The 14,029-nt window shown below is 37.7% G+C and overlaps 1 protein-coding gene across 8 annotated transcripts in view; it reads right to left on the bottom strand.

Moving 5' to 3' along the window:
- Positions 1-5,039: 5,039 nt before the first annotated feature.
- LOC114046188 (probable phospholipid-transporting ATPase IH) overlaps positions 5,040-14,029 on the bottom strand; it is a 222,872-nt gene continuing 213,882 nt past the window's right edge. For 2 of the 8 annotated variants that reach the window (XM_027866417.1, XM_027866418.1), the window contains one exon: positions 5,040-10,550. In XM_027866417.1, the coding sequence (XP_027722218.1) occupies positions 10,290-10,550 (261 nt within the window). In that variant the 3' untranslated portion in view covers positions 5,040-10,289. The other 6 variants (XM_027866420.1, XM_027866423.1, XM_027866419.1 and 3 more) reach the window with 5 other exon arrangements.

Raw genomic sequence — 14,029 nt, 5'->3', positions numbered from 1 at the left:
ATGGTCTAGTATCCCAGCCTTGGTTTGTCCATCTGAAAATTACATTTAAGGATTACATTTAAGCTCTTATTATAACCTGTTGCAGTTGTTTTAATAATTAACTGCATTACTTTTTTTTTTAAATGTCAGACCAAATCAAATAATGGTATAAATCTTTATAATTTGGAACTAAATCTTAGACAATAGACATCTAGATTATCCAAATCTTTCCCATCTGTGACATTTGAGACATTGGCCAGTGTAAGAGACCTTTCAAAATTCCATTAAATCATTTTCCAAAATGATCTGAGATACATTAGAAAAGGGGGACAGATACCATTTACTATCTGTGTGACCTTTGGTAAGTCATAACCTGTGCCTCAGTTTCCTCATCAATAAAATGATTGGATTAGATGGCCTCTAAGGTCCTTTCCTTCTAAACCTGTGGACTGTGAATTTATATATGTATTTCCAGGACTATCATCCTATTCCTACTACAATCTGAATTTAGTGCAGAATGGGTAGAGTAGGATCTTTAGATAATTGTATTGTACAAATTCTGATTTTGTAAGCATGATATTTCCTGGTAAATGTTTGTAACACTGTCTATTTCTTGAATGGAATCAACTGCAAATTGGCTAGTAATGTAAGAAACTATCAATGTTTACGCTACATAATTAGGAATGGCTTCTCAAAGCACCTGCTAATTATTCAACTAATCAAAGCTACAAGAATGGAGTTTTTAAAAAATGTTATTTACAATAAAGCATTAGACATAAAATTATGACATTTACTGTCTATTCCTGATGTATGCTTTGGTTCTGATAAATGTATTCCTTGATTTTGCCTAGTCTCATTCCTAAGATGCTAAGCAAACAACTGAAACCCCTGGATGTTTTTTTGATTGTTTGTATAATAGAGCTGACATTTGCATAGGGCTTTAACTACTAATTATGTAATCACAACGCATCTAAAGGTAGTGCATCTGATTTGATCCTTTTGAAAGAAGTTTATCTTTTTCCCATTTAAAGAATTTTTATTCTGATCATCTTTCTGGTCTAATCTCATTGGGAGGGGGCAAGGGGAACTCTAGTTCTTTCTCCCCAATTAAAAAAAAACCCTCATATCAAATACACAGTCAAGTAAAACAAATCCCCGCATTGTCTATGTCCAAAACATCTCATTCTCCATCTTGTATCTCATTTTTACAATCGATGCATGAAACAGGCCCAATACCTGGTACTACCTTCATTTTAAAGATGAGGAAACTGATAAGCAGAAAAATTAAGTGATTTGCCCCCAGTCATAAGGCTAGCAAAATATGTGTCAAAGCAGGAATTTAGTCCCTCCTGCCTCCTAGTCCAGCACAATCTTCCCTCTTGTTCCTATCCAGGCCATAGTTCTGTTTATGAAGACTTTACCCACCTATTATAATGTCACAGAATATTTCATGAAAATGCATGAATACGAATGTCTTCTTTTTTTTTACTTTTTGATGAGGTAATTGGGGTTAAGTGACTTGACCAGGGTCATACAGTTAGTAAGTATTAAGTGTCTGAGGCTGGATTTGAACTTAGGTCCTCCTGATTCCAAGGCCAGAGCTCTATTCACTGTGCCACCTAGCTGCCCCTAATGCGAATCTTAAAAAAAAAAAAAACGGGGAAACTCATCATGCCCTAGTGTCTTGTTTTTCCTGATCTCAGGAAGAAGGCTCCTCCAAGTTCCTTTTCTGCACTCATTTTATTAAGAAACTATTTGTAAAGTTCTCATTTTTCCCCCCAAAAAGTGAAACTTACCTCAAAATTTATAAATTTCAGATGGTGGGAGATTTCCCAAATGAATCAGATTATTGTTTATGCACCTAAATACATGTGCAAAGCACCATTTTTTTTTGTACCTACAGCACTACAAATCCAATGTGCCATCATTTGGTTTAAATAAACCTGTGTCCCTAGCTGAATATGCAATCATCCACAGCCACAGCTGCCTTCATTTGTAAGACCACACATTCTTTTCACCTACAGTAGGTATACAGATTTGGAAGGTGTCCCATAATAAAAAACAAAACAAAACCAAAAGCCCATCCCTTGTACTTTCAGGCCCACCCTCTGCATTTACTTTGTGAGAAAGTGAACTAGAAGCTTGTCTGATGCCATGCTGGGGACAGAGGATTTTTCCGGGGCAATTAACATCCTTTGTCTACAAAGCCTCATAAAATGTGCCTGTTAATTATGAGTTGACATAGTAGAGTTGTTTCAGAAATGTTAAATGCTTTCCTAATCTTCCTATCCAAACATTTTCTCTTTAACTCAAATGAGTCTCTTCAAAGTTCTCTCATTCCCTCTTCTTTACCTTAATTTAGGATACTTCTCCCCTACCCCCCATTCCTGGACCAACTTCCTCCTCATTTATCAGTCCCAATTCTATGTGTTTTTTTGGGGGGGGGAGTGAGGCAATTGGCGTTGAGTGACTTGCCCAAGGTCACACAGCTAGTGTCAAGTGTCTGACTCAAAGTCCAGTGCTTTATCCGCTGCACCACCTAGCCGCCCCCATGTGTTCTTAATGGTTATGCTTGAATCCTCCTGTCTCCACATCACTTTCCCCATCTACTCTAGCAATTTTATCCAGAATTTTAGAGCTGGGATCATAGGACCATGGATTAAGAACCGGAAGGCAGCTTTCAGATTGGTTAGTTATAGGCTCCAAAAGAACAAGTGATTTGCTAAGTGGAGCTAGGTCCCCTAATTCCAAATCCGGCATTCCTGTCACTGCACCAGGTCTCCTAATTCCAAGTACAGAAAAGGGATGAAATTGTAGGCATTGTTCTATGGGGGTAGGACGCACGCATTTGGACAAGTTATCACCAATACCAGAGGTAAGGCAATAGCCACAGGGAGAAAAAAAATGTGTTCCTCTCCACCTTCAAAAATAACTATATTGGGCAAAAGAAGAGGATTAAAATAGGGATAGGAAGGCTGGTCTGAGTAGCTGGGAAGATAACACATGAGGGAGAAAAGGCAGAACTGCTCAACCTTATTTTGATTGTTTTCTTTGCCAAGGACAATCTTTGGATTGGTAAGGATAATGATATAAAAAGGGTTAATAGGAAACTGAAATCATGAGATAACAGTGAGATAGCAAGACCTAGTTTCCCTTGACGAGTCCAATACCTTTGATTTTAGAGATAAGGAAGGAGAAGATTAGAGGCCAAGTGACTTGTCCAAGGTCATTCATAGAAATAGTAAAGGGCCAGAGCCAGGATTAAAATTGAGGTTTTTTAACTTTAAATCTGGTCCTTTCCCCTCTACCTGCTTATACTACTGGGAAAAACACTAGCACGTAATACAGTGCTTCAATAAATGCTTATTAAATTCTGTTCTTGATTTAGAATTAATTTAAAAAAAATCATGCTGTGCTCATACCCACTGGGCATCAGAGGCTGCAGCATGTGATTAATGAATTCTACAGGCAAAGTGGCAAAAGAGATACTATACTGAAGAAAATATACGATTAGAAAGGAGGTATTGTCTCATATAGAGAAAACAGGAAAGTTCTGATGGTCAGCCCAAGGAGTACCTCGATAGCCCTAAAATACAAAAAAGAATGGTAGAGAGAAACATCCAGCCAAATGAGATACAGCCTTTGTGGAGAATTTACGGGCAAAAATGGTAAAGAATCTCTCAGGATAAGAAGGCACAGAGGGGCAAAAGCAAAGGCAGCAGAAGCAGTTTGTGGAAAATGCGTTCGCCTTTCTTATCCTTTAAAAGACTTAAATGTGTGGGATCAACTGTCCAGTCTTGTGAAACAATAACTAGAGGGGGGCCAAAGGTATCTTTGATGTTTCCCTTCTAGACCTTCCTTCCAAAATGACCGTGTTTCTAATTCTTTTGTTTTTCTTACTCTGCCCTTCACCCCATATGGATTACTGGGAGTACACAAAATAATTCAAAGTAAAAAAATGATGGGTGTAAGCAGCACATATACACCTATATTCCACCTTCTTGCATATTCTTTGCATCCCGTGCCTCCCTCCTAATTTGTCTATTTGCTTTTATTGTTTGGCCATAGGGTAGGAACCATGGCTATCTAATTCAGATTTTTGCATCAGCATCAAGGAACATTAAGGTAATGGATTCAAACTGCTTCTGCTTTTTACTTTTTTTTAGGCTGCACGGGTATTTGTACTCATGAGGTACATCAGTGCATTTCTGGTGAATGTATGTGTTATCTCAGTATAGTGATAAGGGGAAGGATTATGTTCAACAAATAATTATTAAATATCTACTATGTTTAGAGCACTTTAGAAGCTAGTAAGTACAAAGATGAACAAGTCAGGTCTCTACTTTTGTGGATCTCATCACCTGGTAGGTTTTGCAATTACTTGCAATTGCAAGTACTAATGGCAATACTAATTGCAAGTATGGAGAGGAGATTCCCCCCAACCCCGCCACTCCCACTTCTTTGTGGGTTGATGACAATTCCAACAACTTTATGAAGTGACTTGCCCAGATCAGTCATGGAAGAACTAAGAAGTAGAGCTGGGATCAGAATCCAGGTCTTTTAACTCCAAATCCAAATTTCGAAATCTGAAAACAGTAACTAGAGATGGAGTTTCCAAACAATCAAGAAAGAAGGGCAGAAAATTCCACCTTGATAGTTTATGCATATGATTTTGGGTGTCTAGTCTTATACCTTAGTAGAGAACAAAGGTCTTTCATTTTAATAAGGCTGATATTAAAGCTAGGAAAGGGGTAGCACTCCTATGCAACTAATAGTCTATCAAGTCTAATTCTGAACTAGTTTTTGCTTGTGAATAGAGAAAGAGCTCAGAAAGGTTCCTTTAGCTTGACAGGGTAAGGAATGGATCATTTTTCTGTTTGTTTGTTTTTTTTGTCACTAAAACTCTTTTATAATAATCAATGGAAATAATTACAAATAAAAAAACACTTACCAAAGTAAAGCAGCCCTCTTCTTCAAATTAGGAATACAAAGCCATTAATGGAAATTTTAATTCTATAGACTCACTGTTGGTTATAACTTAACAGAAATTGGCAAAGTCATCCCTTGTGAGATTTTATTTGTTTGTGAAGAAACTAAACCAGCCATTTTTTTCTTTATTGCGAGCAGAATCTGATTTCCTGCTTATATAATCTACAGAAAAGTCCAAAACTGAATTTTAACAGGTCATATTTTGATACCTTCCAAAATGAAAGTTAAAAACAGCAGCAAACAAAATAAACTTTACAGAAATGTAGGAATTACTTGAGTCCACAGTTTGACTTTTCAGAGGTTAATGAATTGTTATCAATTAAACATTACTGTTTAAAGGCTGATTTATTGTCTGTTAAATGCACCTATTGAATTTAACAATTAAAAAAGAAATTCCAATATTTCATGATGATGACAACTACAGATACCATTTATGTTAAATACAGTGGTAACTATTTTTTCCTCCAATGGCATTTTTGGAAGATTTGCCTTTATATTACATAATGAATGGATATTTTCAATGGCAATGCATATACACACATAATAATTTCAGTCAGAGACAATTACAGTATATTAAAATTCTGTATATTTTGATAAAGTAAAAAATAAAGCTATATAAACTGATCTTTAGATTTTTTTTCTGCAAAAGTAGAATCACACTTTTATAATACTTCCAACAAGTTTCCATTAAAGCTTTGTTTATAGATACATTATCAGAATGATTCTTGTCCCTATTCCCCTAAACCCTGGCTTTCAAAAAAAAAAAAATAGAAAAAAAAAAAAGGATTGCAGTGGCTCACTGACATTTTTCACCCTGTTTGAAAGTTGCATACCAATGGGATCCAGACAAATGGGTGACACCAGAAAAATGAGTAATGCAAGAAAATAAGATCCAAACCTTTATATTATGTGTCAAATAAATAATCTTAATGATATTATAAGATAAAAAGAATGGTAATCATTTCTTACTAACCAGTGCAGAAATACATAAATATTCAGTGGTTAAGAAAAGACAAAGCTTGAAATACTTTCTCCAGCTTTCACAGAACATTTGGTTGATGTCTATTTAAAATGGTTCTAACAGCATGTATGAAACATTTTTGTTAAAGCTGCAACAATTTAATCAAGGCAAGCTAGGAAGTGATACACAATCTGTCATTCTCCTCCCCTCTCCAACATGCTTCATCCCCCCAAATTTATCCCAGATAAATTGTACATACCATTTGTATACATTAGCTGTAATGAATGTCAATGTCCAATGTGAGATATAACTCTCACACTTCATTCTTATTTGGTCTGCCTTGTTCACTCTACTGAATTGAATACATAGGGAATTTTTGTGTTATTTCTTGAAATTGGAATGGACACAGAGAGAACTTGCTTATTCCAGATGAATTCTGGAATAGGGTTATTCCCCTACCAAACAGCGGGCAGCCCAGCCTCCCCCAGAGGGCACTTAAGTACAACAGGGAGTACCTTCTTTGGAAGCCATATCCCCTCTTTTTGGCCCCCAGAGAGCTCACTTAACTGAAGGATAGTAAGCAGAAATTCAGGTATTTTATGTGGAGTTTCCCTGAGGGAGAAAGATCTCTGTCCAGGGAAGCCTTTACACTTATGAGTAAAGAAATTCTGTTGTGGTGATGTGGTGCCTAACCCGTCTGCCTGCTGGAGAAAGGTATGCCTATGCCGAGAGCCTATCAGCTGAATGCACAGGGAATTCCACCTTCCCAGAGGTGGACAAAGACTTCTATCAGGGGGAGTAGAAAGAAGTCTGGAACCACCTTAGGAAAAAGGGAAGGATGATGAGGGCTCAAGAAAGGAGTGTGGTTATGTATATGTGTGTGTATATGTATGTGTGCGACATCATGAATTACCACAGAGTTGGAAGTAATAGAGGGATGAAAATATAGACAAAATCACTCATGTATTGGTATATTAAAAAGAAAAACTTCTAAGGAAAGAGTGGGAGCAGTAAAGTTTGCATTCAAACATGGTAAATCATAACTTTATCACTTATTAATATCTGACACACAGAGGTATTGTGGCATATTGGATAGAATCCAGGGCTTTAGGCCAGAAAGACCAGGGTTCAAATCTTGCTTCTGACGAGAAACTTGCTCAGCACCCCTGGAAAAATCACTTAACTGCTACGTGCCTCAAGTAACTCCTTAGGATTTAATTTCAGAGTCACAGACTGGTTGTCATTTGCTTTGGTGTCTGGACTCCCCACCACTCCAGGAGTTCCACACATCGGTGAAACTATAGATTTCTCATTATCTCTGCATTGTATACATCTAATGCAGTAAATAGGATTTTTAAATCCAAGGGCCTGAAGCAGGTTCTCATATAATCTACAACATTATAAGGCAAATATGATAAGAACTAAGTAATGTAAAGAATCTGCTATTGAATCAGATGTAAAAATGCAACTTAATGCGGTCCTCCTTTTCTCCATTTCATTGTCCCTGGCCAAACATCTGCATCTCTTTCCACCCCCATAATCTATTTAAAATACCTAGGCATGTGACCATTTAATAATTCTTCAGGTTATTTTCTAAAACATATTTTAGACTCTGTAAAGTCTTAGTGATTTTCAATGAAAGAGTTAAATTGTCCAAGGGATGTAGTAAACTTTTGGTTAGTAGGCAGAGCAGGAATCCAGCATATTCAGTCACCAAGCAAGAATTTTCTTATTTAAGGCTAAAGGATGGAAATGAGGAGAAAAAAACCAAGGTAGGATGAAGTTACATAGGATTAAGGTGAAAAAAACTTCGCAAACTACCATTTGGAGATGTGCCTTACATTAATTACTACCATCAGAAGCAGCAATAGTTTAGGAGAAAGAGAAAGCAAGAAATCAAATCTGAAATTTTCACATTCATCAGATTTTTAAACATTCAGTCACAACTATCAGCAAAATTTAAATGGAAAGTGGCCAAAACCCATAAAATTAAAAAACTTTTCAAAACATACTCAAAAAATTAGAAATGGTGTGTTAACAAATGAATGCATAAAAGAGATATATAAACAGCTATGAAAAATATTTCAGTGCAAAGGCAATTTTAAGATTTCTAAAAAAATACATTACAAATAATTTGTTAACTAAATGCACAGGAAATTTGTTACCACTACAGGTATTACATTTATACCCATATTAGGTTTTAAAAAAATCTTTAAAAAATACATACACCAGTGTTTATGAATGGTATGATTCTGAGTGTGACATCCAAGGAGGCAATGACTAAGTTTATAATACTGTTAGAGTCCATGACAGAATGGTTTATCTTGAAACTGAAAGGGTTCTTGTTGAAATACTAACATTAAATCTTCAAGCTAAAAATGCTATGCTTTTTAGTCTCTAGGGCAGTAAAATGACTTTGTGTTGACAGCCAAACTTTATTCAGTCTAATCTTTGGTATGATAAGTGCTCATAATTCATTAAAACATTCCAACGACTTTAAAATAATTCACTGGTTCTTGTCATTAGTGATCCGTTTAGGAAAAAAAAATTCTCTATAATTCAAATAAATATTTTATAGGTGAAACTCTATACTTTCAAATGACTAACCTTTAACACCCATAAGGCTAACATCAAACGTCTAAGAACAAGCTCTCAGTATTGATTCCCACACACGCCATTTTCTGATCATCACACTAGGCGTTCTGGGAGCGGGCAAAGTTATTTATATGTGGTCCTTGGACGAGGCTTTTCTAAAAAGGACTAAGTATTCACTGTTTAAGTTTGACACTCAAATTGAAATATGCTAATTAAATGGTCATTCAAATATGTCATGGAGAGTGTTCATATAAACAAACACTGGGTACGTTAAAAATAATGGGGACTTTTAAAGCAATCCTTCAGTCATTTATACCTTCCCAAACAGAACACTGGACAGAATCCCAAGACAAAGGACACACCTAGTTATAAAATTAGCGCAAAGTTTGGTAAACACTAGAGAGCCTTGGAAGAAGTACAAGCTGGCTGTATTGCTTTTAAAAAATTGAAAGGCTATCTTGTAACTATATCCTTTCAATCTGAAATAAGTTTTAAGTCTATTTTGAAAGACAATTGCCACCTGGTGGTTATGTCTCAGAAAACTAGATTCCTGACTTCCCTTTTCATTACAACATAGGGTGCTATATAATGACCTTATAGTCAATCATTTGTGCCAAAGTCCCCTAGCAATTGTCCTAAACTCAGCTCCCCTTTTCTTAAAGGCCCTGGAATAAAATTTTCCATCAACAGGGAACCAAAAAGCTCTATCCTTTAAAGTCTGACAAAATACTATCTCAGAGCTCTCAGAGGAAAAGCTAAGATATCCACATTTCCTAATTGGTACCAAGTACATTCGCTCACACAGTCACACACATAAAACACTTCTATCCATGGAGGCAGCGAGGTGATGGGGAGGGAACAAAAATGAACTGAATTTGCTCTAAATTTTCTAGGACATATCGTGATAAATTAACACATTCAGCACAAGTGATTTTGAGTTTGACATGCAAAATGCCACTACTACACACAACAACCAGCTTCCCCTTGGTGGGCTGAACATAAAAATGGCGTCTCTTTTTTCTACTAGGAAAACCGATATACACGACTACACAGATGCTTAATTTGGCCACTTAGGAAAATACAAGCATTAGAAGAATGTTTCCTGACAAGAGATATGATTACAGAGGCAATGTCAGTTTGTTGTATGGACAAAGCATGGGAGGAAAAGTGGTTGGGAGAGCCAGGGAAGGATGACAAAAAGAAGTATCAGAAACAGCTGGGAAATGCATGAAGTGACTGTCACTGGAGATATCTGAGGTCATAGCTTCTGGCTCAAAACTGAACTGTTGATATCAAAATGTAGGTCCTTCATTGAAACTATCCACTTCAAGTAATAGGAAGTAACTGAAGACAATAGAAGCAAGCAACGTATGTGCAAAAAAAAGAGAAGAAACAAAGAAAAAAGAAAAACCCAAAACTTTTTAACACAGAACAAGGGGACTTCTAAGTGCTACCAGCCTCATAGACTGCCTCATACACCAGACTGTGTAAGATGTTCATTGCTTTAGCAGTTCAAAAAAATTTTTTTTGAAGAGGCCTCATCAGGCCTGGAAGGACATAGGCTTCAGGCTCTCAATTCTGTCTGCCTAATCATTACTCCAGACAGTCAGAGCCAAGTACTTCTTAGTTTAAGTTTTATTATGTATTTGTTCCCTTTTCTGGAAACAGAATACACACATACATACACATACGCACACGCACACACTCACACACATGCACACACATTCAAAAATGCAGTTCTTTAAAGGCTTGAATTGGTGATCTGTCATACGGGCGTTTCCAAACCTGACCCATGGTAGCAATGTCTTGTACTGGACTTGCAATAATTATTGGAAAAATTAAACCCAAGCGGGAGGACTGAATAATCATGACTGTTCCAGTATGTCAGCATCACTTTTTTAGAATGAGAATGAGACCTGGTGGCCAGGGGGGAACTGGTGAGCTCATTGCTTCGATAGCTTGGACTTGGTAGAGAGGCGAGAGGGGTGAATTCTGAAATGTGGTCCTGACATTGCCTTGGAGAATTCTGTCAAGAGATAAGAAAATACATTAAGTGCCTAACATAGTGGGTAAGGATCCTAAAACGATTCTGTGTTATTTCAAAATTGAGCTGGATAACATGCTTTCTCTAAGAGTTGCTTCATTTGGAAGTCAACACCCAAGTCACTGGTTTTACATGATTAGGTCTGCTGGTTTCCCCTCTGGTTTAGAATACTGTAAATTGACACTGTGCCCATTAGTACCTGGTTATTAGTATCCTAGAAAGCAGCTTCTCTCTATCCCCGCCTCTCCCTCCTCAGTTATACTAATGCTGCTCACCCAAGGAATGGCAAGGAGCAGGGGGAGCTGAGTGAAGCCCAAAAGCATGAGTGAAGTGTGGTTATTGACCCTCAACGTGCCGACCCACAAAGACAGGAAGACGAGGACTCACCCAGCATCAGCGCATCCTTTCCCAACACACACAGATTCAAGGATAAACAGCCACATTGACTAAGCACATCGAGATCATCTTCAGAGCTTACTCTTAATATTTTTGTACATGCCACAGACCAATGTGGTTGTGTGACTTCTCACTACTAGCCTAAGAAGGCTGCTATGTCATAAACAACAAGTTTAACTATGAAGGAAGAGAATAAACAAAAACCGAGCAATCGCAAACTTTTAATACAATGTGTGTTTCAAGTTTGACAGAGTACGGACATTTTTTTCCAGAATTAGATGATAAATGTGCTTGTCAAACCCAAGGTCTTTATATTAGAGAGATGCTTCATGAACACATATATTCAACACAATCTCCACATACTTTTAGGCACCAGACTATGTTCTATTCAGTACAGCTAATGTCCAACATTAGTCTGAGGGACTGACTAATGTTCAATGTAAACTAAAGTCCCAGAAAGCATTAACTTCTGATATCTTTCCTGATTGACCCTTTAAATTAAAATCCTCACACCTCACAGGCTCAGAAGGATTTGGATATTTTGGCTACACTGAATATTAGCAAGTCAGACCAGCTAATGTTGCACATTGAGAACACTGATAAACATTAGTCATAATATACATACATAAATGTGCACATATGCACACACATAAACACATGATACACTTTGTTATGCGATTATCACTCTCAGGCAAATAACTTACCTGGGAATATCAAATATTTAAGTGTAAAAATTAGGTTCTCCTACAAATCATTAATTTTGACTAAAAAAAAAAAGGCAAAGCACAGCAAAAACTTTGGAGGAAAAATGGATAGCTTCAGAGTTATCACTGCACACCAATAAAGTGACTCCAAATTGGCACCATCTATGCAATACGGTTACCTATCATTGAGCTAATTATGCTTCGGACGCCGTAAGAGGTCCTTCAAGGAGGGGCCCATCGTAGGTCGCCACTGCCTGTACAGTTGGTTTATGTTTCATTATCTTCTGCAAGGATGGAGGAAAAACACTGAGACTGTTGCCACACACATGAGGGAAATCTGAACGGGTCATCTGGAGGTCTGAGAGTCTTGATTCCCTGACCTCAAGACAGACTCCCAAAGCTTCAGTCCAGAGCCCAGCTCGGCAGCTCTAGGCTCATGAGGCCCTGTCTCTATGACTCTCATCCCTTCAACCCTTTCACCTGCACATATGGGCCCATTATTGATCTTGCTGCCAGACTAAATACAAACCTGATGAAAGCTGAAGACACTTGTTTTATACCATGAGACACCACCTCTGGCTATGTTCTTCGGTGCCTCTTGGATCACGTAAAAAGGAAACTATCTCTGTTTTGCTCATGGGGCTTTCATCATCATACAGTCAAACACGCAGTAGGAAAGTGTGCTGCCACTGGCTGTTAAATATTCAACGCAATTAAGTACCTCTGGGGGGGGAAGGAAAGCACAGGTTTAGAGAAATCAATGAAGGCAAATGGGTTTTTTATCTGTGAGTTGCCAATTTCCAGGGCATGCAGGAAATACACTAAGGAACAGCAGGCTTCCCTCATCATCCATGACAGGGCTGCTGAACGGACTGGGAGACAACTGTATCCAAGGTTAGGTATGTGAGGAGGGAAAGGAGAGCCCACTTTCCCCAATACGTGTGCTGTATTCTGGAGATAAAGAACCTGAGTGAAGTCATTGAATGTCCCCAATGCATGTGCAGTAAGAAGCCAAATTCATGGGCACAATCTTGCTTGAAATGTGGTGGGAGATTCCACAGGACCTGCCAAGAACACAGACAGAGTGGGCTTCCAGGAGCACTCGAGCAAGGAAGCCCGCTGCATGGTCCACACGGCCCTCTGAGCCATTTCCCCAGGCAGTTACAAAGTTCCTGCTCTTCTGCAAAGAGCGTTGCCGAAGGTTTCTCAAGGGGCTTCAATGGCCCCTTGGACAAAACTAAAATGACAGCCAGTAAACAAAAAGGAAGAGTCTTAGCAGGAGAAATGAAATCCAAAAGATTTAACAGTGTGATGTTCAAAATGGTCCCAGATGGGTGGGGCTGGCCTTCTTAAGATGTTCTACTCAGACTTGGTCATTTCCCAGTCAAATGTGAAAAAGAGTCCTTCTAAGAGTGATGGACAACTGTAAGTGGTGTGCTTAAACTTGCATTGATGGAATGCCTCCACATAAAATAAGGGAAAGGAAAAACGAAGCAAATGCAACTGGTGCACTTTGCAGAAATAATTTTTTATATTAAAAAAAAAAGATGAAGTGGAGGAAGGAAAGGCGATTGGTGCCTATGATAATTTTTACAGAGAAAGGTGGAAAAAGAAAACAACAAAATGTAGTCCACATATAGGTTAAACAAATGCTTGATTCCTCCAAAGTTTTGCAGACCACTGGATAGGTTAAATTCCGTCACAGAAAATGTGTTTTGCACGTGCAGTGAATGTTTTGGTTTTGGTTTACTGATGTTCATTTTTACATGGCTAAAAAGTGATTGTAAATAGTTGTTCACCACCCCTAGAGATGAATGCTCAATGGTCTAAAAGCCTCAATGCCTTCAGCTGCTGTGGAAATCAAAGACAATGATCAGTGATGACCTGTTCCAGCTTATTTAAAAGTAAAACAGCCTCTTTAAGTTTAGGTCTCTAATCTAGACTAGTTCTAGAATATTTATTTTGAGCTGAATTTCAGAAGGCTAAATCAATTCCCCTAGCACCATCTCTGCCTTACTAAGACATTCCTAATAATTTCATCCTACATGCTTTCAAATATGGAAATAAACAAAGATGGAATTCTGTGATTCACTACAACATATTTTGATGACTCTAGAATAAAAAAAAATAAACTGGACTAGAATTAACTTTACTTAAAAGGAAAGTGACTTTTTTTTATGATGTTAGTCAATTAAACAGTACTTAAGTTGTATAGCCAGTCAACTGGTTTTGAGGAGTTTTTTGTTTGTTTTGGTCTGGACTTATGATTTCAATTTAGGGAGTTGCTAGCATGGAAACTCCCTCCACTTACGTGACTGCTCTGTAACTTAAAAGTTTTAAAGAGTTCCTCAGGGTACCGAG

Source organism: Vombatus ursinus, unplaced genomic scaffold (assembly GCF_900497805.2).
Source record: "Vombatus ursinus unplaced genomic scaffold, bare-nosed wombat genome assembly UNPS02014781.1, whole genome shotgun sequence".
In the NCBI taxonomy this organism is placed as follows: domain Eukaryota; kingdom Metazoa; phylum Chordata; class Mammalia; order Diprotodontia; family Vombatidae; genus Vombatus; species Vombatus ursinus.
The sequence above is the reverse complement of the archived record's forward strand: the minus strand, read 5'-3'. Positions and strand labels throughout refer to the sequence as shown.